At 36.7% G+C, this 27,351-nt stretch overlaps 1 protein-coding gene across 3 annotated transcripts; it reads right to left on the minus strand.

Annotated features, from left to right (window-relative positions):
* Positions 1-3,919: 3,919 nt before the first annotated feature.
* LOC106066856 (mucin-2-like) lies at positions 3,920-20,309 on the minus strand. 3 transcript variants are annotated; one of them, XM_056013797.1, is made up of 9 exons: positions 20,160-20,309; positions 16,402-16,638; positions 11,610-11,719; positions 10,469-10,711; positions 9,271-9,499; positions 8,812-8,876; positions 7,713-7,877; positions 4,815-4,951; positions 3,920-4,190 (listed from the first exon to the last, which is right to left on the minus strand). In XM_056013797.1, the coding sequence occupies exons 2-9, from the start codon at positions 16,536-16,538 to the stop codon at positions 4,062-4,064; spliced, it is 1,215 nt and encodes a 404-aa protein (XP_055869772.1). In that variant the 5' UTR covers positions 16,539-16,638; positions 20,160-20,309; the 3' UTR covers positions 3,920-4,061. The 3 variants fall into 3 exon arrangements, with proteins under 3 accessions (XP_055869772.1, XP_055869773.1, XP_055869774.1); XM_056013798.1 differs by lacking the exon at positions 20,160-20,309 and adding an exon at positions 16,890-16,991; XM_056013799.1 differs by lacking the exon at positions 20,160-20,309 and adding an exon at positions 16,835-16,856.
* Between the last annotated feature and the right edge of the window lie 7,042 nt (positions 20,310-27,351).

The raw sequence follows: 27,351 nt of genomic DNA on the forward strand, positions 1-27,351 counted from the left end.
TGCAAAATAGCGGCGTATGCTACGTCGCAGGTCTCTATATATATAATTCTCTACGTCGCCAACCATGCGGGACACGCACGCACGCCGACTCTCTAAACCTCAATGAAAAGTCATGGAAGATAGCTCTTTTAATTATGCAAGTCGGACTAGAGTTATCCCACATAACTTTCGCGGCGACAGAGAGCGAGGATCAGAAAAAAAAAGGGGGGGGGGGGAGAACAACTAATCTTTCTCTTTATATTCTATATTTGATTACATTTATGTGTGTATTGTTTACGCATGTAAATATCTGGTGTCATTAAAATAGTTGCATGTTTTTTTTGTAGCTTTGTTTTGATTTTGCCCCTTCGTATTGCTTTTCGTTTCCTAACCATAGCAACCGCTTCACATATATTTCTTGGAGTCATCAGATCTTTCAATGTAGTCAAAATTCCTTCATCAGGTAACTGTTTATTTCTTATCAGTCGCATGTTCCTGGAAAATGTCATCGACGAAAATGTTGCTCTCGAACTTCGCAAGATGGCTGTAAGCTTTGTTTGCGAACATTGGGATCACTATGGTGACGCCCTGTCCGTTGTTCTTACTCACGGAAGCACAGTCATACACTCTGCTTGACAATACGCTGCCTACATGAATACTTCCGGTGTTTATGGTGGCGATGTCTCAAGTACTTCCCGCTACTATCAATATTCACTTCCGAGAATGCATTCCCTACAAGCTAGATCTAGATCTATTGTATTATATACATATAGATAGACAAGTAATTTTTACGTCGTTAGCGAATATCGTTACGCAAGAGTAGATCTAGATCTATGTTTTTTTTTTATTGTTGCCTTTTAAAATCTTTGTTGCACATTATGCCTTGTCAAGTAAGAACATGGAAACGAACCTGGGTTGTTCTTAGTTCCTATACCTGATATGTAATACTTAAACAGCAGCTTCTTAAGTGTTCTTAGTTCCTATACCTGATATGTAATCATTAAACAACAGCTTCTTAAGTGTTCTTAGTTCCTATACCTGATATGTAATCATTATACAACAGCTTCTTAAGTGTTCTTAGTTCCTATACCTGATATGTAATCATTAAACAACAGCTTCTTAAGTGTTCTTAGATCCTATACCTGATATGTAATCATTAAACAACAGCTTCTTAAGTGTTCTTAGTTCCTATACCTGATATGTAATCATTAAACAACAGCTTCTTAAGTGTTCTTAGATCCTATACCTGATATGTAATCATTAAACAACAGCTTCTTAAGTGTTCTTAGTTCCTACACCTGATATGTAATCATTAAACAACAGCTTCTTAAGTGTTCTTAGTTCCTATACCTGATATGTAATCATTAAACAACAGCTTCTTAAGAATATTGTATATAGAAATCAAATACCTTTATATATTATATGACAGAATTTAGGTCATTGGTTAATATGCAAGACTGAATGCATGACGCTTAGGACGTAATCATCTTCTTTTTTGAAATTATATAAGATAAGACAAGATATATAAATCTGTGATTTTATGTTATATAACTTTCGTAGCTTCTTTTATAGAAAATTAAGTAATTTTTTTTTAACTAAAGCATTGGGCTATTTGCGCATGACACATATAATTTTTACTTGCAGCAACATAGCCCACTGTACAATTGCAACATTTTTTAGTTTGAATAGAACAGTTGGAAATAGAAAACTTTATTACATAATTTTGAAACGATTTCAGATAGTTAAAGGAGTGAAGCATAATACTTGAAAAGGGAGCAACCTATATAATAAGTTCTTACAATACATTAATTTATTAAGGATAACAAAGATGTCCCTCATCCACAAACTTTACCCAGAGTCACGACACCTTGCAAAGTCTATTCTTGAAACACTTCACCGTGCTAAAACTTCTTTCATCCCAACCAAACTGATGATTACAAAACACGCCCCCAATCAATAAATTGTACGTCTTTCATCCCAACCAAACTGATGATCACAAAACACGCCCCCTATCAATAAATTGTACGTCTTTCATCCCAACCAAACTGATGATCACAAAACACGCCCCCTATCAATAAATTGTACGTCTTTCATCACAACCAAACTGATGATCACAAAACACGCCCCCTATCAATAAATTGTACGTCTTTCATCCCAACCAAACTGATGATCACAAAACACGCCCCCTATCAATAAATTGTACGTCTTTCATCACAACCAAACTGATGATCACAAAACACGCCCCCTATCAATAAATTGTACGTCTTTCATCACAACCAAACTGATGATCACAAAACACGCCCCCTATCAATAAATTGTACGTCTTTCTAAGTCAAGGCAACTCTCCCCTCCACCTCTCACATCCTCCTTCCCTCCCCACCTTTCTCTAACGGCTTATATTCGTAGCGGGGAAATCTTGGGAACTTGCGACCAACTCAATAACTGGACATGTAACAGAAATGCACTTTTGACTGGACATGCAAGATTGGAGACATTTTTTGGTAACAGTGGTTCTATAGATGACTGTAGACAATAAACCCAACCACCATAACTGGACATTCGTTTCTCTACGTCCCGTTATGATTCGTCAAACTAATATAACTTATCTTATGAAATACAGACGCTACGCCAATACAAGATAATTATTACGTTCTAGGCGTAATATAAATATAAACCTTATGTTATTTGTTAAAATCGCTTAGTGTATATAATAAGGCTTGTTTTCAAGTCCAAAGATCAATGAGGAGTGTAGTACCTCACATGGCCACATGGCCCCAGCCTCGACTTACATAGTTTGCCATACCTAACGCAAATATAACCACTATCCGCTTGTGGTCGATTTAGATTCTCTTTTTGCCACCTACATCTGTCCTCGGCAGTGGATTTTCTTTTGGTCTTAAATGTGTATCCCGCGACATTGGAACTGAACTCCAGCTGTCTGTTCTGAAGTCTGTTCTGAAGTCTGTTCTGAAGTCACCTGCAGTCAGTTGCTCTCTCTTTTTTATGTCAGTTAAAGTAAGGTGGCGCCTAAGCTTGTTTTTAATGCGTTTCTGCCGGGGCACCTCTGTTATGTCGACCATCTTTCAGCTCGTCTAAGAAAAACTGCCTTTAGCATACGTTCGAGCCCCATACAGAATACATACCCTTAGTGTAAATAGAGGATTGTAAATCACCAGCAGCATGGTATATGTGTTAATAGATTTAGATGATTTCATTATTACTCGAGTATTTGTTTAGTTTTATAAAGCCACGTCTGTAAAGTTGATGAAAGATAAAAGAATACCAAACACATTACAGACTCATACATTTGTGAAGTTAATATTATTGACATTTCATGCGACACACCTTTCTGTACACCATAATAATATCGCTAATACAATTCACTTTGACAGCTGAACATTTACTTCGTAGAAATGACTTTGTTATTATGTTCTGTATGCATGTCTAGGTTTATAGAGACATGTACTCTATTCATTTAATTGGCTGAGTTCCTTCGATTAATCTACTACCAATGTGTATGAATGTGAACAAAACCGAATGGCGGACTTGGACTTTGCCGATGATGTTGCACTACTCGGGGCTACAAATAAATGCATACAAGGAATGACGGAGAGCCTAGATAAAGAGGCAGCCAAAATTGGCCTCCGCTTAAACTTGGATAAGACTAAAATTTTGCGAGTGGGATATAAGGCAATCTTGTTTTCCAGAACATAAATCTTTAAGGACTATGTGCTGCTTATCAATCAGCTGTTTCCTGGTTGCAACAGCAGGGTCTGCGTAGACATTGAAATATTGCATTCATTCTTCTTTGACCTTTAAACTTGAGACTTATTAGTTGTGCTAGTCGTGTTTCATAGAGAGTGCGATAAAGTTTTGTAATCGAGTATATTTATGTCACAGCAAAGAAAAAACTACCATAAAGATACAAAGAACAAAATGATTCTTATTAAATGAAACTCATTTTATTTGTGTTTTGATTCCATGGCGTCAAAAGATAATCCTAAAGATACCTAATCCTAATCAAAATGACAAATATGTCTGAACCAAAGAAAAACTCAAGTCGATTCTTACAGAAGCTGTTCTCAACGAGGATATGGAATGACTTTGACTTCAGGAGTAGCATTACATCCAGTTTGAAGGGCAGCCACACCCATTAAAATCCACTCGCCATTACTTGGAGCCTTGCAGTAGACTGGGGCGCCACTGTCACCCTGGTTTGATGAAAATCAAATAGTTTAAAATATGAGAGACCTACATGAAATAACGCAAGAACAGTTTATATAATCTGGCATAAAATGAATTACAATTAGATCAAAAAAGTTAAAGCAACAAAAGTAGCACTTTTTGGCGTACTTTCTGTAAATGCTGCAATGTGGTGATAATGCTTCTGGGTGATGAGGTCAACTCAGAGTGTCAACATCTTAACTGTTGCTTTGTGAATTTTTGTTTTGTTTTATTTGAAGAGTTAGAATAGAGATAGCACTCTCAAAGATGAAAAAGAAATCAGGACTTGATTAAGTCTCAAAAACCAAGCTCCAAGAATCAAATATTGCTGTTCATTGGGGCAGGTCATAAGAGGGAAATAGTGAGAACTTTGAATGTCCTCATCAACGACACAGATCTAAGACTTATTTATTCATCCCTAATTGGACAATTGTTGTGATTACCAACTAACATTACTTTTTACGTTCTAGTTAGTCAAATATTCAGATAAGAAATATGAGAATAACTTTTTGATTATATTGAAGAGAGCTTACCAAGTCACTTCAAAGCACTAACCACTTTACCATTCATATTTTGGAACGAACTAAATGGATAAATTACAAACTACTCACCGAACAGATGAGATTTTTGCCACTCTTAGTTTTAAAACACATTGTAGTATTGGCGCCATAAAGATTTGGTATTGCTGTACATCCAAGGGGGGAGTATTCTAAAGCTGTCTCAAACAATCCTTTCTGACTATATGTAGCTGTGGAAGATGGAGCATTCAATTTCATCAAATTACATATACACAAATAGAGAATCGAAATAAAAATCTGATTGATAAAATAACAGCATAGGAGCATATGCATGACTGAAAAACTCTTTTTAAAATGCGGAAATTATATTAAAAGGTAAAGGAAATTTCCCAGCTGACATTGTTTTAAATAAAATAAGAATATAGAAAATACTTTAAAAACAAAGCTTATACGAAGTGTAATTGTATCAATTAGTTTAGATCAATCTTGTGATTAAATATGTAATAGATCTAGACCAACAACAATAAATCTGAGCGATTAAAAATCTTAAGGTCTAGTCTGTATCTAGATCTCTTTCTCAAAATAGGAGTAAATTGTATTAGAGTTACGTAAAAAAATAGTAGTAAAGCTTAGATATTCTTTCATTAAAATTGAGACAAATCTAAATTGACTCTCTTATAGGGATGGCTAGCTACGCAATGTTTTTTTTTCTAAGTCTAGTCAAGTCTAGTCAAGTCACATTTTAAAATTTATTTTTTACTTTGAAATATTAAAAGGGTCAAACAGTTTTCCTCTTGTGGCCAACGAGCTAGTAATTCTTTTTTTCAGCAATCTACATAAACAGTTAAATTTCTAGGAAAATCTTAAGAGCCGTTTATGAGCTCAGCTGTCCGCCCACCCACCCAGGTTCCTACATGAAGAAGTGACTTGAATAGAGGTATTGTAAAAATGGAATATCTTTTAATCACCCCTTCCTCCGCGAGAAATAATTCTAGTTCAACGAATATATAGATCTACTAGACTGTAACTAGACTGATGATTTTTCAAAAGGTTTAGATGATAGTGAACAAATAGATGCTATCTTACAAGGCTTTTGACAAAGTTCACCACCATAGTTTGCTTAAAAATTAAAATATTTCAGCATTAATGGTCCAATGCATCAGTGGATTAAAGATTTTCCGATAGGGAGAGAACAAACTGTACTAATAAATGTCTCTAAATCAACACCGATAACAGTAAACTCAGGTGTACCTCAAGGAACAGTCTTAGGTCCACTACTATTTTTAATTGACATAAATGATTTACCAAATTGCATTACTTTAGGAACAAAAGTCAGATTATTTGCAGATGATTGCATAATATATAGAACAATAAAAACAACACAAGACACAGATATTTTACAAAGAGAATTAGATGAATTACAGAAATGGGAATCAAATTGGAGCATGTCTTTCCACCCAGAAAAATGTCAGTTGTTAAGAGTAACAAAAAAAAAAAAAAAAAAAAAACTAAAACAAATTAATTCCACTTATCTTATTCATGGCAAACCATTAACACAGACTAAAAATGCAAAATACCTAGGTGTTATAATAAATGAAAAACTGTCATGGAATCCACATATTGATGAAACTATACAAAAATCAAACAAAGCATTAGGATTTATTAAAAGAAATTTCTATAAATCTAATAAGAACATAAAACTAAAATGTTATTTAACCTTGGTTAGGCCAATAATAGAATATGCATCCTCCGTTTGGGACCCTTCAACTCAAGATAACTGGACAAGACAACTCAAGAAACTGGAACAGACACAAAATAGAGCAGTGAGATTCATAACAAGCGAATATTCACACTTAACCAGAGTAACACCTTTAGTAAAATCACTAAATTTAGAAAGCCTTCAGGACAGAAGACTTACAAGTAAAGTAGCAATTATACATAAAACACTGAACCATAATCTTCAAATACAAAAACAAAATTTAATAAAATACTCAATATCTCGTCCCATATGCTAGAACAAATTTGTACAAATGCTCTTTCTTCCCTAGTGCTATTAGAGCATGGAATGGGTTGCCTGAGCTAGCCAGGAAAAGCAGTGACTTTAGGTCATTGGTTAATATGCATGACTAAATGCATGACGCGTAGGACGTAAATCATCTTCTTTTTTGAAGTAACGTCTGTATTATATAAGACAAGACTTTATAATATTCCAAGAATAGGCCTTTAGATCTATATTTAGAATACGACGAGCATAATATTCCTGAACATTAATTTATTAAATTCTTGAATGCAAAAATACCCAAAAGACGTATTGTCCGTTCAAGTCTAATATTTTCTAGTTCTCTAGTCAAATTTTAATTTATTTCTTTATATATTTAAAAAAATTATAACGGTCAAACTAGAGTTTTTCTCAGTGTGGCGAACGAGAAAGGATCCTGATTGAGCGATATACAGCAACTGTCATATTTCTAGCAAAATAGGTTTTGGGATATGTGTCCAGGTTTTGAACCTACCTACCTCGAAAATGTTAGCTTCCACGAAGATACGAGTTTAATAGAGGTTAACTCATTCTTAGAATACAGTTTGAAATGTAACTCGGGTCTAGAATTTAGTTTGAAATGTAACTCGGGTCTAGAATTTAGTTTGAAATGTAACTCGGGTCTAGAATTTAGTTTGAAATGTAACTCGGGTCTAGAATTTAGTTTGAAATGTAACTCGGGTCTAGAATTTAGTTTGAAATGTAACTCGGGTCTAGAATTTAGTTTGAAATGTAACTCGGGTCTAGAATTTAGTTTGAAATGTAACTCGGGACTAGAATACAGTTTGAAATGTAACTCGGGTCTAGAATTTAGTTTGAAATGTAACTTGGGTCTAGAATTTAGTTTGAAATGTAACTCGGGACTAGGATACAGTTTGAAATGTAACTCGGGTCTAGAATTTAGTTTGAAATGTAACTCGGGACTAGGATATTGTTATATGAATATAAATTACCTGCATCCGAAGCTCCCCAGCTGACAATCTTACAATCATTGAAGTCCACTTTCCCAGACATTGTGACATTGTTGTAAGCACATGCTGTAGTCTGACATGTTCCCAGACTACTTAGAAGATTGATGTAGCGGTCATTAATGGTAATGTAGGCTACGCCATTTGGTCCTAAAGTAAAGAAAAAAAGTAAAATAGTGAAATCAAATATAATTTTGGAGCTATTATAAAAGAAAAGCCATTGGCTTGCAAATAATGTTGAAGTTATTTACCAAAAGAAAACAGAACAAAATGAAATAAAATGGTTCATTCCCTCTCCCCGCCCCATTCTTTGGTCTGTGAGACCCAATCGCCATTATGTTTCGAATCTCCTCATTTGTGATGTGGTCTTTTAAGGGAGACCTAGGATCCGTCCATCTCAATTCCATTGCTTGGATCCTCCTTTCTTATCAAGATATTGGAGTATAACTTTGTAACATTACTATTATCCACGTGAAAGCTTTATAAGACGAAAGTATCTTGTCAGGGACATTATCTAGTCCCATTCAGTCAATGCTAAAATAAAATAGTATTAGAACTGGTACTTGGTCATGTTTTCAAAGGATTGCAGTTCTCGGTAACACTTTGAACTCTTGTCCATCAGAATTTGGAATGAAGAAAAGGGATGATGACGTAGCTATTTTAGTGCTGAATGTTTGAATGACATGACGTGTGTTACATTGTGACATCTGAATCTTATTGAGGAAGTCTAAAGATTGAGCGTAAGGACGTTGGCAATGTTGTCCTTACTTTATGTGACCTAACTACCCGACGATCTACTCAATTATTAGACGCAGCACTTCATCAGCCAGACAGATCCCAAGGTTTGAGAGCGGGGGGGGGGGGATACTTTTTCCCCTAACTAAACCTTCGAGAACAAATTTAAAACAAATAGAAACAAATTGTTTAGAAATGTAAATATTTGTACAGTTTGGTAATTACACCATTTTAGTTCAAATTTCAATTCACGTTTTAAAAGCCTACTTATGAGAATCGTGTCTTAACAGGAGTCAATAAAAGTCAAAAGTAGACACTAAATCAACCTATTGTCATTGTCTGGACTTACCGTCAGTTAGGTTAAAAATTGGATTAACGATGGGATAATTTTGATTGCCGATTGAGATTTCAACGCTAAAAACAAAACAAAAACAAAACATTTCTCAATCCAAACTTAGTCAAAATATGCACCAATACATCTGTATATTTTACTGGAAACATGTATTACAATATATCTATAATTGTTGAACAGACTACATTAATAAAAATAACATTTTTAGTCAAGCAGGCAATATTATAATATTTAATTAAAGATTAAACTGTTCTATAGAGAACTATGATTTCTACGTACTTCTCTGTTTGTTGACTTTAAAAATAGACGTAATCAGTAAAGGATTAAAAAACAACATTTTTTAAAGAAACAAATATTTGCTTGGTTTAAATTCAAATCGAATACTAGAGAAAGGTCTTAACGAGGTCATTCTTATGCCACACGGAGGTGACACGAACATGCCGTGAAACAACTGACCTTAGATTTGTAGCTTGGGAGGAAATGATGACATTCTTACAAATTGTAGCAGTCAGAAATGTTTTTTTCAAAACTCCATCAATGATTGTCGTGGTCAGTACAGCATTGCAGGAGACACGTCTTGTGTTGGTACTAGTCACCAATATGGTAATGTTGGAGATTCCAGCGAAGAAACAATCATCGTTGACGGCTGCACCGTTAAGTATACGGAATGAAGGAGTTGGACACACTAGACAAGATACACAGTCCGTGTTGAAAGATGAACATAGTTTTGGACAGACATGGTGTTTTTTTGTCTGTCAATCTTATTTTTAAAAAAAATACATTAAGCACTGATGGTGAAAGGAATTTAACTTTTTCTTGCCAAGAGTAGGTGGACCATGTTTCACTAACGTATAGCAGTGGTTAGGTAACTAGGGCTTTGGTATTAATTGTTAGCCAGCAAGTTATCGTCCAGACTCCTTTCTGCATCCGTGACATGGTGCCCATCTATTTATCTCTATCTATCTATCTATCTATCTATCTATCTATCTATCTATCTATCTATCTATCTATCTATCTATCTATCTCTCTCTCTCTCTCTCTATATATATATATATATATATATATATATATTTATATATATATATATATATATATATATATATATAATAGTCTTAATCTCATCGATAAAACGGCCCGTATTAAGCCTCTCTGCCACAATTTTCTATCCCTCAAATTCTCTGTGCTTTTTAATCTAATTCGTCCTACAAACAAGTTTGTAAGCTGAAGAGAAAAATTGGTTTCCTGAGACCAATTCTAATTAGCCTGAAAGGTCTTGGATTGTAGGTATATAACGAAACACTCCTATTGAGTGTAGGCTACAGATGCCCAAATTGTCCCCTGCAGCCTTTCTATCAGGAAGGGGCTCAGAACGCCTTGTTCTCCAAAACATTTCAGGCTAATTAGAATTGGTCTCAGGAAACCAATTTTTCTCTTCAGCTTACAAACTTGGAAGGCCACTTGGGCATGAGGAAGGCTGCTGTGTAGCTAGATAGATAGGGTTAACTGTTCTTAGCAGTCTGAAAATCTCAAAGGTATTACCAGGTATTCCACCTCTTGCATTTATGGTCATGAACCTTGTAGCCTACTAGATACAGACATACCAGTCAATACAATGTTATTTCTAGACTCAAAAACTATTCAAGTTATGACTTACACGATGGTGGCACTGTTGTTGTTGGTGTCGTTGTTGTTGTTGGAGTAGTGGTTGTGGTTGTTGTAGTGGTAGTTGTGGTGGGTGTGGTAGTTGTTGTGGGTGTGGTTGTAGAGGTGGTGGGCGTGGTGGTGGGCGTGGTGGTGGGCGTGGTTGTGGTGGGTGTTGTGGTTGTTGTGTCTACTTTAGGCTGAGCTCCACAAGATATGCTAGGACTGCAGCGACACTGGAATAGAAGTTGGTCAGCTGAAAGAGACAACAAACAAAGCAAATATTAGTTCATTGTTTTTCAACCTTCAAGTCTAGTGTAATAACATTTTCTTTCGTATAGACATTAAGTTTAGAAAACAAAATCTCGCACTTCAAATAGAAACAAATGTGTTTTCAGATTCAATCGAGTAATATGCATACTTTGTACATGGTGGCTGCACTTATATCATCAGAAAGATATATATATATATATATATATCACAGTAATTGTCTTCTGATAGAGACATTACACAGTAACTGTCTTCTGACAGATATAGCACACAGTAACTGGCTTCTGACAGACATCAGTTACTGTGTAACTGTTAGAAAACAGTTACTGTGTGATGTCTCTGTCAGAGGCCAGTTTCTGTGTGATGTCTGTTAGAAGTCAGTTACTGTCAGCTGTGGCTGCACTTTATATTTATGCTTAGTAAATGACGGTTGCACCTAGAGAGTCTTTAAAACTTTGTCTTAAATGCACCCCTCCATGAGCTTCCTGCCATGTCAGTTTACTTTAAAGTATAAGTTTAAGCATACAGTCAAAGTCATATTTAAGAATACAGTCACCTCCCATACGCAACAGCCCAATCACAGACGTTTAGTAATGGAAATCTATTTACATTTTCCAACAACTGTCCATATAGACTTTGACCAAAAACATCATTATTTGTTGTGACAATGTGTCACTTTATGTCTTCAATCTGTGATGGAATTGTTTACCTAACTGATATATTAATGACAATTAAGTCCATGGTTTATGCATGTTACTATCATCTATTCAGGAAACAAAATTGAGTAACGTAATTGGACAAACATGAGACTGAGGTAACATTTACAAGAGCCATCCACTTCCAAAAGCATCCAACCAGCTTGAATGATGCTATTTCCTACTTACATTGAACACAGCATTGATTTCTAGAGTCGGATAAATAGCAGCAGTTTCTGTCCTCACGTACGGTGTATGTACTTCGTAGTTGGTTGTAGTAGGTAGACAATAAGAGACTTCTGGAATGTCAAGAAGGTTGGGCTAACACATTAATTCTATTACAATGGTTTAGAACCAAGAATAGTTACAGTGAATATTAATATACTAGAGAAAGTAAAAATAACAGTAATATATACCCATACCATTCTCTCTCTCTCTGAATACATTCACTCACGGTGTCAAGAGTTTCAAGACATTGTCTCAGATGTAAATGTAGATTAGAATGGCTTTGGCCATAACAAGGCTGTCAACTCTGACAAAATTATAATCTTATATACAAAAAGCCAATAGATAAGTTCAGGCTTTTGTTTTAGTAAAATAGTTCATCAGGAGTTGATGGCCGACCATGTTCACTTTACTATTGGCTTGCAATTCTTTGCACTATAAAGGGAGTGAAATATTCTATAGCACGTTAGTCGATATGTTTTCATTTGCACATAATTATAGTTATTTTTATATTTAATTAAGGCCTATAATATGATACATGTTTTTTTTTCATTGGAAAAGAAATTCTTGCCAGCTGTCTGTCGATGTGATCAAATTTAAACTTGCATTGAACAAGAGTGAAGAGTACAGTCCTCTTATTCAATGTATTGATGTCTTGTGGATTGGCGGTGGGTGTTAGGGCTCGATAAAATAGTAAGTTAAACAAGTGCACCAGGTTACAATAGTAAGTTAAACAAGTGCACCAGGTTACAATAGTAAGTTAAACAAGTGCACCAGGTTACAATAGTAAGTTAAACAAGTGCACCAGGTTACAATAGTAACGTGCGTCAGAGTCAAAACGGAGCACTGATAGGAGCAAGAAACAAAACAAAAATCGAGCATCATCATCATGAATTAACTGCATTGGCTGCGTATTTTGTTGATCAAGCTGCATATATATCTCCGGCCCTGTCTTTAGGCGTACGGTTTGTTGATGGCGATTGTATTCGAGAAGGCTTTGTTCCTGTTGTTCAGAGAGAGCACTATTAAAGAATACATTAAGTACAGTCTAGACATGGACAAACTACTCGGCCAAGGCTACGATGGCTGCTGGTGAAGGCTGGCACTCAAAACTGTGTTCAGGCAAGGATTCATCCAAAAGGAGCCTATGTTGCGCGTCTCACAGAATTAACCTTGTTATCAATTACCCAAATGACGTTTCAGATATACGTAATGCTGTTAGTTGTTATTGTCACCAAGAAAACTATTTCTTCCGTAAATGTCTCAAGCGCGAGCTTTGGTGCTAAATTTACCACTCTTCTTTGAGATACAATATACTGAGAAATACGGATCCATTCAAGTTTTAAGTCACAACTTTGAGAAGATCTTTGACTGTTTCGCGCATCTTAAAATAACGGCTGTGTGAAACCAGACAAACTGCACACGTGTAACAAGTGCCTGCTCCTCAAGTGTTTCTGATTGGCCTTTTCATTGTCGTCAATTAGTTATCTGTTCTTGAGCCAGTTTCTTTGATGTTGCCGTCTGTCCATCATAACATAAAAGCCTCTGAACAGCACATCAGCAATCTCATTGACATAATCAAAACCAACTTGACCATGCCGAGGAACACTCCAGGCATGCTATCCCAAGTAAGGCGAGACTGCTGGCAGAAAAACCTGGTCTTGATTTTGTGCTGCCTAGAATTAGCAGTCGACAGACACTACGAGCAAAAAACATATTTTTGTTTTTTGGGAGTAATTACAAAACACACGGCTTAACATTCGTGTCTGGATTCGTTAGTTTCTTTATTGACGTCTTGCGTTTTGAGTAATAATAATGCTCAGTTCAACCTGTTTTGTCTTCATCCTAAAACAGTGTAAGAGCTGGAACGTGGAAAAGATTGTTAGCACTGTGCATGATAAGCGTTCATAGCCAGCTTGTTCATCGCGACAAGAAGAAATAGTTGACAGTTTTGGCAGCTACAGTCGACGTTTGCAGTTTCTTGTTTAATCGACCGTAAGAAGAGACGGGCAGCACGGATAAACTTAACGCGTAGAGTCAATAATTTGTTCTCATGTTTATTGTTTTTATGTCATGAAACTATATATATATATATATGTGTTGAGCACCTTGCTGTACGGAAGTGAAACATGGTCAACCTACTCATGGCAGGAAAAAAAGCTGAATGTCTTTCACCTCCGATGCCTAAGGCGGATCTTTAAAATAATCTAATAATCTAATAGAAGGCAGGAGAGCCGCTGGTCGCCCACTCTTACGTTATACGGATATTTGCAAACGCGACTTGAAGCTCTTCAAAATCGACACTGGCAACTGGGAAGAGGTGGCACTGGACAGATCCACATGGAGAGAGAGCATAAAGGAAGGGTCACAGATTGCAGATGTCATACACAACAGAAGCAGAAAGAAGGGTGAAAATGCAACGGCGCCTGGTGATTATATATGCCCAACCTGCGATCGCAGCTGTGTATCAAGGATTGGCCTCTTTAGTCACACAAGAAGTTGCAAAGGGAAAAGATCGTCTCTCGAGACGTAAAATGCCACAGTAAAAAAAAAATATATTCCCGATCTGAACATTCGCTTCCTTTTCCTTTAATATTCTAATAACAAGAAAGTCGATTGGTGGCAATTTGCACCCCCCCCCCCCTTGCAAAAAGTTCTGCGGGCGCCCATGCAGCCCCTTACTATAGTTGCAATATAATAGCTGGACATAACTGCTTTAGTTACAGTACAATGGCTGGACTTACCCGCTATAGTTACGGTACAATGGTTGGATTACCCGCTATAGTTACAGTACAATGGTTGGACTTACCCGCTATAGTTACGGTACAATGGTTGGACTTACCCGCTATAGTTACGGTACAATGGTTGGACTTACCCGCTTTAGTTACGGTGTAATGGTTCGACATACCCGCTTTACTTACGGTGTAATGGTTGGACGTAACAGCTATAGTTACGGTGTAATGGTTGGACTTACCCGCTTTAGTTACGATGTAATGGTTGGACTTAACCGCTATAGTTACGGTACAATGGTTGGACTTACCCGCTATAGTTACAGTACAATGGCTGGACTTACCCGCTATAGTGACAGTACAATGGTTGGACTTACCCGCTTTACTTACGGTGTAATGGTTGGACGTAACAGCTATAGTTACGGTGTAATGGTTGGACTTACCCGCTTTAGTTACGATGTAATGGTTGGACTTAACCGCTATAGTTACGGTACAATGGTTGGACTTACCCGCTATAGTTACAGTACAATGGCTGGACTTACCCGCTATAGTGACAGTACAATGGCTGGACTTACCCGCTATAGTCACAGTACAATGGCTGGACTTACCCGCTATAGTTACGGTACAATGATTGGACTTACCCGCTTTAGTTACGGTGTAATGGTTGGACTTACCCGCTTTAGTTACGGTGTAATGGTTGGACTTAACAGCTATAGTTACGGTACAATGGCTGGACTTACCCGCTATAGTTACAGTACAATGGTTGGACTTACCAGCTTTAGTTACGGTACAATGGTTGGACTTAACAGCTATAGTTACAGTACAATGGTTGGACTTACCCGCTTTACTTACGGTGTAATGGTTGGACGTAACAGCTATAGTTACGGTGTAATGGTTGGACTTACCCGCTTTAGTTACGATGTAATGGTTGGACTTAACCGCTATAGTTACGGTACAATGGTTGGACTTACCCGCTATAGTTACAGTACAATGGCTGGACTTACCCGCTATAGTCACAGTACAATGGCTGGACTTACCCGCTATAGTTACGGTACAATGGTTGGACTTACCCGCTTTAGTTACGATGTAATGGTTGGACTTAACAGCTATAGTTACAGTACAATGGTTGGACTTACCCGCTATAGTTACTGTACAATGGCTGGACTTACCCGCTATAGTTACTGTACAATGGCTGGACTTACCCGCTATAGTTACTGTACAATGGCTGGACTTACCCGCTATAGTTACTGTACAATGGCTGGACTTACCCGCTATAGTTACAGTACAATGGCTGGACTTACCCGCTATAGTTACTGTACAATGGCTGGACTTACCCGCTATAGTTACTGTACAATGGCTGGACTTACCCGCTATAGTTACAGTACAATGGCTGGACTTACCCGCTATAGTTACAGTACAATGGCTGGACTTACCCGCTATAGTTACAGTATAAAGGTTGGACTTACCCGCTATAGTTACAGTACAATGGTTGGACTTACCCGCTATAGTTACAGTATAAAGGTTGGACTTACCCGCTATAGTTACAGTATAAAGGTTGGACTTACCCGCTATAGTTACAGTATAAAGGTTGGACTTACCCGCTATAGTTACAGTATAAAGGTTGGACTTACCCGCTATAGTTACAGTACAAAGGTTGGACTTACCCGCTATAGTTACAGTACAAAGGTAGGACTTACCCGCTATAGTTACAGTACAATGGTTGGTCTTACCCGCTATAGTTACAGTACAATGGTTGGACTTACCCGCTATAGTTACAGTATAAAGGTTGGACTTACCCGCTATAGTTACAGTACAATGGCTGGACTTACCCGCTATAGTTACAGTACAAAGGTTGGACTTACCCGCTATAGTTACAGTACAAAGGTTGGACTTACCCGCTTTAGTTACTGTATAAAGGTTGGACTTACCCGCTATAGTAACAGTACAATGGTTGGACTTACCCGCTATAGTTACAGTACAAAGGTTGGACTTACTCGCTATAGTTACAGTACAAAGGTTGGACTTACCCGCTATAGTTACAGTACAAAGGTTGGGTGAAGTATGATCTGCCGTCAGGGCCAATGTATGTGTTGATATATATATTATCAGCTGCCTGGATGTGTGGAAGGCATGCAACCAAGCTGAAGAAGATGTGTACTAACATTGTGATTTTATTTGGGTTCCAGACTACGGTGTTCTTACTGAGGCTATGTTGATGAGTTCTCAAATTTAGTTTTCCTAACCTAACAACTATTGATTATTGACTGAAATAAAACAAATAAAAATATTGACAGAAATAAATCAATAGGAATGATTACAAGAAAATCTTTCCCTTATTTACGTGAAGTGGTTTAAGTAAATCTAAACATCAACAAAACCAATTCTATGTCGGCACTAACAACTAGCTAAAGCTAACATTTTGTTATCTACGTATCTTAGTCGTTACATACAAATGCATACCTAAAGTCAGAGCTGAGAAAACTACCGGTAATGACGGATTAAATAAAAAAGGTACCTAGAAAGATGGGAGCAGTAGGACTACATCCGGGAAGGTAACCGACATAGGTGAGCTGTTTGTTTGACCTGATCAAATGTTAGCTAGAATCGCTGCTCGTAACTAGAATGACAGTTGTATTAGAAAAAATAGGAAAAGAAACACAGTTTGCTATGTTTAAAATAGTGGCACACTATCACCATTCGTTAAATAGCAGCTTAACATAAAAAAAAAAAAAAAAGCTTCAGCATCTTGATTTAACAACAGTATAGATCTTGTGTGTTAGATTTCAACAATATAAATTTTGTGTGTTACATTTCAACAATATAAATTTTGTGTGTTAGATTTCAACAATATAAATTTTGTGTGTTAGATTTCAACAATATAAATTTTGTGTGTTAGATTTCAACATTATAGATTTTGTGTGTTAGATTTCAACAGTATAGATCTTGTGTGTTGGATTGCAACAATATAGATCTTGTGTGTTAGATTGCAACAGTATAGATCTTGTCTGTTAGATTGCAACACTATAGATCTTGTGTGTTAGATTGCAACAGTATAGATCTTGTGTGTTAGATTGCAACAGTATAGATCTTGTCTGTTAGATTGCAACAGTATAGATCTTGTGTGTTAGATTGCAACACTATAGATCTTGTGTGTTGGATTGCAACACTATAGATCTTGTGTGTTGGATTGCAACAGTATAGATCTTGTGTGTTAGATTGCAACACTATAGATCTTGTGTGTTGGATTGCAACACTATAGATCTTGTGTGTTAGATTGCAACAGTATAGATCTTGTCTGTTAGATTGCAACAGTATAGATCTTGTGTGTTGGATTGCAACAGTATAGATCTTGTGTGTTAGATTGCAACACTATAGATCTTGTGTGTTAGATTGCAACACTATAGATCTTGTCTGTTAGATTGCAACACTATAGATCTTGTCTGTTAGATTGCAACAGTATAGATCTTGTGTGTTGGATTGCAACAGTATAGATCTTGTCTGTTGTACTAGTACAATCCAAAAGAACTTGTATTTTAATTAATGACTTGGGAGACATTTTGAAACAATCTTTATTGACATTTTTTTGTGTACAATAATTCAAATGTCTTCTACTATTATTGTCGATACATTTGTCTACTAATCTAGAGTCCCTCAAGCGTGATAGTCCCAAGGTAAAGTGCTAATGTTTGCTACAAGAGAATTTTGCTCTAAGTCTGTTGACATTTGACATTATTTGCATTTCACTGTTGACTGAATCTTTGCCTATACATGCCATCTACTTGAAGTTTGTAGACATTACAAATGAAATGTTCCTTCAATAGAGCCACTTCTGACTAGATGAACAACGTGGGACTCATGGGATCTCCTAAACCAGTCATAATAGCTGGGGTCTAGGGGATCGCAGTAAGCGCCCAAAGAGGGTTCGGGAGTTTCAAATGATTTTATGATAAAGAAAAGAAACTTACAAACATCATAATATAATTTTTTAGTTTTTCTTTGTATATAGACTACTTGCAATCTGTTTGGGAGCCACAGTCACGTAAATTTAACAAATGAATATTAAAAGCTAGTGGGGAAAAGTGTTTCATAGTAAGTGTTTTCATTACAAACAAATATTCCTGGACATTGTATTGGAGTGGCAGCCCCTAAAGCTAGAAAGTAGTTTATTGACAAGTAAAATGTAGAAAATAAGAAAGAAAAAACTAGCTTATATTGAGAGAGCATGCAACAATTATTCTGAATGAATAATGTACTTAATTTTTAATTGATGTAGGTCCTAGACTAACTAAAATAAGTTGTTGCGATTGGAAATAGTATTTGCTTATCTCAACTTTCATATGTATAGCTTGCCAAGTGTGACATGGTTCCATCACTTTTGTCCACCAGGTGGAAGGGAGGGGGAAGGGATCTGGACGAAGGTTTCCGTTCGGCCTTTCAAAAACAATTTTTTAAAAATTGCTGGATTCTTAATTCGAGTTCGAGCCTCCACGATTAAAGGCCGACAGAGTTATTCAAGCACTTATAAAAATAAAAAGGTTGGAAGAACATCAATCGTAAGGACACAAAAAAGTTGAGAAGAATCACGTTTTGACGGAATACCATTTTAATAGTCTTTCTTAAAAATGAAACGTCTCTTCAAATATTTTTTTTTTGATTTTTAAAAACTTCTCCTTCACTTGAGTGATTAAAATTGTCCTTTACTTGAGTGATTAAAATTGTCCTTTACTTGAGTGATTAAAATTGTCCTTTACTTAAGTGATTAAAATTTGTCCTTTACATGAGTGATTAAAATTGTCCTTTACTTGAGTGATTAAAATTGTCCTTTACTTGAGTGATTAAAATTGTCCTTTACTTGAGTGATTAAAATTGTCCTTTACTTGAGTGATTAAAATTGTCCTTTACTTAAGTGATTAAAATTTGTCCTTTACATGAGTGATTAAAATTGTCCTTTACTTAAGAAGTGATTAAAATTTGTCCTTTGCTAGAGTGACTAAATTTGTCCCTGAGTAATAAAAATTGTCCTTTACTTGAGTAATAAAACTTGACTGATATTCAAACATTGAAAACTTCACTTCAAATAGAACATTTTAAAGTAATTTGACCCCCCCCCCCATTTTGTTAGGATAACGCTCCACTTCAAAATAATCTATCTATCTATCTATCTATCTATCTATCTATCTATCTATCTATCTATCCATCCATCCATCCATCTACTATCTATCTATCTATCTATCTATCTATCTATCTATCTATCTATCCATCCATCTATCTATCTATCTATCTATCTATCTATCTATCTATCTATCTATCTATCTATCTATCTATCCATCAATCCATCTATCTATCTATCTATCTATCTATCTATCTATCTATCTATCTATCTATCTATCTATCTATCTATCTATCTATCCATCAATCTATCTATCTATCTATCTATCTATCTATCTATCTATCTATTTTTCTATCTATCTATCTATCTATCTATCTATCCATCTATCTATCTATCTATCTATCTATCTATCTATCTATCTATCTATCTATCTATCTATCTATCTATCTATCTATTTTTCTATCTATCTATCTATCTATCTATCTATCTATCTATCTATCTATCTATCTATCTATCTATCTATCTATCTATCTATCTATTTATCTATCTCATTATTGAATCCGATAACACAATGTTTTGTTACACCTTATATATATTAACATGTGTATTTCGTTACATGTGAGCTATAGAACTCAACAACTTGTCTACCATAGGAAAGCTGTGAAGACGTCTTACCTGTCTATGGTTGTTGAGACACTATTGTGATTTTCTTTTTACTTTCATTTAAATCTCTCTCTCGAAAGAAATTGTTGGATCAAATCACGTGACTGGGTGTTTAAAAAAAAATCGATTCTTTTAATTTTCCTTAGATCGAAAACTGTGCTGTACGTTTTTTTTTAAAATAGATATTAAAAACAAATGAAAAACCTTTTTTTTAATATGAAAGAAGAAAAAAACTATTGGCTTCAGTTTGTTCAAGTCTCGCCTATTTGCACACAGGAAAACCGAGATGTCAGGGAAGGGTTAATTATCTACGTACAAGGGCAATCCTTACTAACAAAGATAGCTAAGTTCATACAAGCGTATAAGCCCCTACAAAAATGAGAGATGTCGTATTTTATAAATAGCTCAAGCATACAATTAATAAAGTTACAGAAATATGAATGAGTACAAAATGGATCAAATACTAAGTTCACGTTGTAGAAGAATGCTACACAATGCTACACACACACACACACACACACATATTGTAACATCAATTTTATAATAACTATTAGTTATCACTCACAGAAACATTTATAGACATAGTAACAGACTAGTCACTGTACTAATTATTGGGAATTTTTCGTATTATAGTCCAAACTGTAGAGATTACAGTTGGGCAGTTTGATTTGTACAGGTGGAAGTAGTACAGGACTTATTTATACAGTTGTACAGGCTAGAACATTTGGGTAGATTAGTATTATAACCATGTTGGTCGTTTTGGAGTTAACAAAAGTCCTGTTGTACTTTTTTTTTATTAAGAAATAGGCTATTTTCATTTTTTATGAACTGCTATGTTTTTCTAGTATTGTTGTGTTGCATATATATATATATATATATATATATATATATATATATATATATATATATATATATATATATATATATATATATATATATAGTGTTATAAACCTGGTGGTGGCCCAGATGGGGGTAGTGGTGTGTGTGTAGTCAGCCGACGCAAATCGCCCCAGGCCAGCGCTAGACGAGCGGTCAACCGTGACGAGTTACGACGGTCAGCCGAGTCGTGTGTCAACAGGATGGTTCGGGAAGGATCGCCGTCGTGAACATAGCTCAGGAGCGTCACGAGAGTTGTAGTCATCTGACCACCTAGAAACGTCGAGCGGCGTTCTGTCCGGTTCGAGAAGGCCAGTAGGGACCCTATATAACAGCGGAGGTGTCGCAGTCAAGACGGTCGAGAAAAGGGGCTCAATACAGCGAGGTTCACGACAGAAGGTTCACGGCAGGGGTTCAGAGCCTGGTTCACTACAGTCCGGTCGACTACAGCACAGTTCAGCGGTGTGGTTCTGTACGGAGCATTACGACGGTTCAGTGCGGAGTACTATCAAGTACAGTTGAGGCGAACGGCGTCTTGATCTTGGTCTGTGATCGAGTCCGACACAACGAGCCTAGTGTGTGAAGTCAGTCCTGAACTGTTAAACCCAGTGCAAGCCCGGAACGAGACGGAGAGGCCAGTGCAAGAGTTGATACGGCGGAACGGTGTTATCGGAGAGATATTTGTACAGTGTACGTGTTGCCAATTGTACAGTATTGGCTGTTATTTATTCAACTATTAAAGTGTTACGTTACTTTGGAGCCCTGAGTTGTCAAGTTCTTTAAGTTGGTGGTGTAAGGTGCAGTTTGCAGAGCGCCTGGATAGTGAGATTCGTAACAATATATATATATATATATATATATATATATATATATATATATATATATATATATATATATATATATATCTTCCTTCAGTCACGAACTATTGATCATCTCATTTCTATGTGATGCATTATCTCTGGTCATAATAATGTCGCCCACACTGCAGATCCACCACCCCCCCACTTTTTTCCGCACAGTTTGGGATAAGCTGTGTGTAGGCTCTGCCAGGGTGTAGCACTGTGTGTAGGCTCTGCCAGGATGCAGCACTGTGTGCAGGCTCTGCCAGGGTGCAGCACTGTGTGCAGGCTCTGCCAGGGTGTAGCACTGTGTGTAGGCTCTGCCAGGGTGCAGCACTGTGTGTAGGCTCTGCCAGGGTGCAGCATTGTGTGTAGGCTCTGCCAGGGTGCAGCACTGTGTGTAGGCTCTGCCAGGGTGTAGCACTGTGTGTAGGCTCTGCCAGGGTGCAGCACTGTGTGTAGGCTCTGCCAGGGTGCAGCACTGTGTGCAGGCTCTGCCAGGGTGTAGCACTGTGTGCAGGCTCTGTCAGGGTGTAGCACTGTGTGTAGGTAGCACTGTGTGCTGCAAACTGCCTAAAAGGTCGCCGGTTCCTAGTTTTTCATCAGGGTTGACTCTCATGCTTTGCGTGTTCTTACAAAGCAGCGGAGGATTCAATTCCAGGTTTACCTTCTCCTGCTGTGTGGGTAGCCAGCTACCTCCTGCCCCTAAACTTACTGGTTTAGATGTCAGTTACTTTTGGCTTTGTCCCTTTCTCCTGTTGATGTAAACAGTAAGTTGGACATTGTGCCAGTTGGCATATGGGCTAGAATTGTAACTGCTAGTTGATTGATAACTGTGCGAAATGACCGGGGTTTGTCCCTTCAATAAGTGTACACTTTATTTCTCCCACACCTCATTCGGATCAAGAAGTTACATTAAACATTTATTTATTGTACCTTAAAATTAACCAGTTAGTCAATTAACTATAGGTAATGAATCATTTTGTTTGATATCAAAATGGGAAATAAGTTCCAATTTTTTTTTTAGAAATTTAAGTGCGTTGCTCTTCCCATTAGATAAGATTTTTAAAAAAGAATTATATATATATATAACCTTAAGAAAGCAACTTAACAAGTAGATTATTAGGACAAAAAACACTTCGAAAACAAAAATTATAAAGATTTTTTGCATGAGCAGAATAGCGAATGCGTGATATTTTCATTTACATATAATCATACTCGTAAAGTTAGGATTAGAATAGGATCAATACTTTGTTTAAACTAGGATCAATACTTTGTTTAGACTAGGAGAAGAAATTCTTGACAGTCTTTCAACGAGATAAATGTAAACGTTTTTTTTACTTTAAAGGGTGAAGAGGGCAGGCATCTTGGTCAATTGATTTACTTCGTAGTCAGTGTTAGCACTCGATTAAAACATATGTTGGACACGTCCGCCGGTCTACGTTGGCAGAGGATATAAGAAAGTTCTTCACATCCACTCACCGGATCTGTTGGTTGGTACTGCAGTGACTGCTGCTACTGTGGAGCAGTCAGAAACCTTGCAGACTGCTTGCACAGAAACATCTATTGGCCTTTACAGAGTTGACGATTCTCTGAAATTCAGGTTTTAACAGAACAATACAATCATCCTTACAAGTTTCAGGCCGAATCAGCCAATCAAAAGCGAGCATTCCGGTACGATTGTTTTTTCCAGAAGACACCCTGGCTTGTATACACTTCTCTCTTGAAAGGCTCTGCTTCACCTGTTTGCTGTTTCCTCACTCAGTTTACTTTGGGTTGCATAGCAACTTTATCACTACCGTGTGCACACAATCTCGGCAATGAATGGGCAAGAAAACATGTACAAACGTCGTGGCATAAAAGTTCTATTGAGGATGGTGCCAATATCTGTCATACATATCTGAAGCCAGATCATATCAGAAGTCAGAATATATCAGAAGTCAGAAGTCAGATCATATCAGAAGTCAGAACATATCAGAAGTCAGAACATATCTGAAGCCAGATCATATCAGAAGTCAGAACATATCTGAAGCCAGATCATATCAGAAGTCAGAATATATCTTAAGCCAGAACATATCTGAAGCCAGATCATATCAGAAGCCAGAATATATCTTAAGCCAGAACATATCAGAAGCCAAAATATATCAGAAGCCAGAAACTGCTCTAATTCCATAGCTGAATGCAGCCTTTGCAAAGAAAATAGAGAACCGACACAAATTAGAACCTATTTTTTTATCATTATTTTTTGAAAAATTCATGACATTCTTCTACGTAAGCTCTGGTGGAAACGTCGTCGGCGATTTTTTAAACTTTTTTGAATAGAATCTGTTGACACAGTACTGAAAGAGCACAGTGAAGCAGCAGCAGGAAATGCTCGCTATACTTCGCATTCAGTCCAAAATGATCTGTTAGCAAAATGAGAAATTATAATTCTAAATGGTTTTGTGTATGCAGCGAGCAGTGCAGTTGGATTGAGTATTTCGGACGATGAAACTGCAGATATTTCAAACACTGAGGAGATGTCATTGGGTGTTTGGTTTGTAACAGTGTGTGGTTACCAAAGTTACCTTTGTATGTGAGACATTGAACGACTGAGAAATACAAATCCATTCGCGTTTTTATTCACAATTTTGAGATGATCTTTGACAGGTGGATGTTGAAATAACGTCTGCTGGTGAAACAGACAAACTGCACATGTTTCTTAGTGTCTGCTCCTCAGCCGCGTTTCTGATTTGTCTTTTCATTATTGCCAATCATTCTTGAGCCAGTTTCCCAGATGTTACAGTCTGTCAACCTTTACATAGTGATCGCTCAACAGCATATCAGCAGTCTCATTAACATCAACAAAAAACTCCGGGGCAATGTATTAAAATACTTCACTTATCAATACTTTCGTATAATGTAGATTTATCTCCATTTATGATCATCTCCTAAACGAAGTCTGCTAGTATTCTTTTGTGGTTCATGGGTTCTGCTTAACCACTGCATACGTGACCTAGTTAATTTTTTTTTTTCAAATTATTAGTTGTTTTCAATTGTCTATTCTTTTAAAACACGGAATGACTTAGGACTTTCGATGACTGCCTTAGAGAAACGTGGGCTCTTAATTTAATTAACAAGTTCATATGATTTGAGCCGTTTCTTTTCAGCTGTAATTTTCTATATTATTTTCATATGAAGATATGAAGATACGTGTTGAGGTTCTGATTCAAGAAGTCTCTAAATACATTTTCAAATTAAAGAATCCTCCAGTTTATACCGTGAACACTAGTTTTAAGATCATAACATTTATAGAGGTTGTCAGCGAATTCTGTGGAATGTCAAAGACATCAAGGTTTATCGTAAGTATTGGCTACTTTCTTGATAGTCATTTTTTTGGTGTTATGATGTACAATTGTTAGACGATTATTTGCATATTTTTGTAATGTCTTCTCTGCTCTGAATACTAAAAGTTCTGTACTAATTTAATCCTCATCTATTCTCGTCATCTCCTACAAAACAGACGCCTAGGTAAAAGACAAACTTAATAATAATACAGGTCATCATGCCTTCTTAAGAAAAATAATTAGATTTCTCTTCGAATTGTGAAGACGTCTGTTTGTGTTCCGCCCTGCTACGTGTTGAGTATGTTGAAACAAACTACACCTTTAGACTGGCTCTCACTGGGTGTGGGAACACTAGCTACGTGACAGCTTCAAAAATACAGACACTGGGTGGGGCGGTGAGTTATCAGAATAGTTTAGTGTTTGTCATTTCTTCGTGGCATAGAAACCTTTATGTTCAATTCAAAGATAAATGTACATCTAGTCATAATATAAACTAATACATACGGCAGGCCTATTTGTAAACGAATACATACATCAGGCCTATTTGTAAATGAATACATACATCAGGCCTATTTGTAAACTAATAACTACAGCATGCCTATTTGTAAACTAATAACTACATCAGGCCTATTTGTAAACTAATAACTACAGCATGCCTATTTGTAAACGAATAACTACAGCAGGTCTATTTGTAAACTAATAACTACAGCAGGCCTATTTGTAAGCTAATAACTACAGCAGGCCTATTTGTAAACTAATAACTACAGCAGGCCTATTTGTAAACTAATAACTACAGCAGGCCTATTTGGACAAAACGGTGGATTTTAATCGTCCTGATCTTCTGTTTCTTGACCAAAAAGAAATGATTAAAAAAAACAAGGTTACAATGACAGTTTGTGTGGAAACACAAACTCAAAATTGGCCCCCGAAGTTGTCCACCCAGGCAGGCTTCAATATTTTCAGAAAGAACATCCGAATGAAATTATATCTAAGACAAATGAGAGATAAGAATGGAGAAAGAAGGAACCCCAAAGGTCCAGCAGACCAAGGGATAGCTGAAAGTGAATGTAAAGTTAGATGTGAACCTGGCCTAACTAGTTCCCCTTTCAAACCTTGTGGTCTATAGGGCAGATGATGTAAAGTTCATCTGTTTTTTTTTTTGTGGCCTACGGTTAACGAGCCCAAAGATTCCAAAGTTGAAAATGCCAGTCTTCACCAGGATTCGAACCCGGGACCCCCGGTTCGGAAGCCAAGCGCTTAACCGCTCAGCTACCGCACCTCTCCTGGCCTAACTGAAGTCTTATAATAGATGTAATTGTTTTGAAAAGGATCAATCTCTTATGAATGAAGGATCAATCTCCTATGTAAGGGCTGGAAAAATTTCCGCAACAAATGAAAAATGACGTTTACAAGATTACTTTTCGTTTTAACTTAGGTCTAGCTTATAAGGTATACTAATTAGCTTTTTCTCTTTAAAAAACTGCTTGCATAACTGATTTTAAAAATTAGATTTTTCGCTTTCAGAAAACAAAAGTAGCCGTTGCATCAGAACTTTGAATGGTCTAAAATATTTTGATGTCGGATTTTCAATATCTTTTCTAGTTTACGAGATCTAAATGGGACGGACGGACAGACGGACAGACATTTCGCACAAAACTAATAGCGTCTTTTCCCCTTTCGGGGGCCACTAAAAAACAACACATACAATTTTGTAGACATTATAAGTTATAAATATAACTTTCCGTGTCAATAGGCTATTCAGAGTTTGTGTAATAACACCAACTGTCTTTCTAATCTTGTGGTTTCATTCTAAGTCTACATATTTCAAGAGATCTTCTCCCACTTGTGTTTTTAAACAGAGAGTTTCCTGCAGGTAAGAAGTTTTATTACGTCACCAAAGCAGGAGATAACCGACAGGGTTTTAGCGTGACTACAGGGCTTATTAGCATTCCACAGAACAAAGTCAGGTATTGAAGACAGTCCCATAAGTATCTACTTGTTTGTACTCTAATACAATTACAATGCCTGTGCTCGCGTGGCACCTTTGTTTGCTATAGAAATAAAATGACGTCAGACTGTCGTCTGGACTTTCACCATTGAATACCAAGTACACAAGAAATAACGTCAGATGGTTCTGTCAATACTTTTCTTCTTGTGAACTGT

Source organism: Biomphalaria glabrata, chromosome 16 (genome assembly GCF_947242115.1).
Source record: "Biomphalaria glabrata chromosome 16, xgBioGlab47.1, whole genome shotgun sequence".
NCBI lineage: Eukaryota > Metazoa > Mollusca > Gastropoda > Planorbidae > Biomphalaria > Biomphalaria glabrata.

What these genes read in the sequence shown, in the direction of transcription:
- LOC106066856 (XM_056013797.1), bottom strand. Translation starts at nt 16,538, where the DNA reads ATGTTAGTACACATCTTCTTCAGCTTGGTTGCATGCCTTCCACACATC. An exon ending in TTGTACTGTAACTATAGCGG is followed by an intron (nt 11,720 to 16,401) that starts GTAAGTCCAACC and finishes TTGACATTCCAG; the next exon opens with AAGTCTCTTATTGTCTACCT. An exon ending in AATTTTTAACCTAACTGACG is followed by an intron (nt 7,878 to 8,811) that starts GTAAGTCCAGAC and finishes TCTTTACTTTAG; the next exon opens with GACCAAATGGCGTAGCCTAC.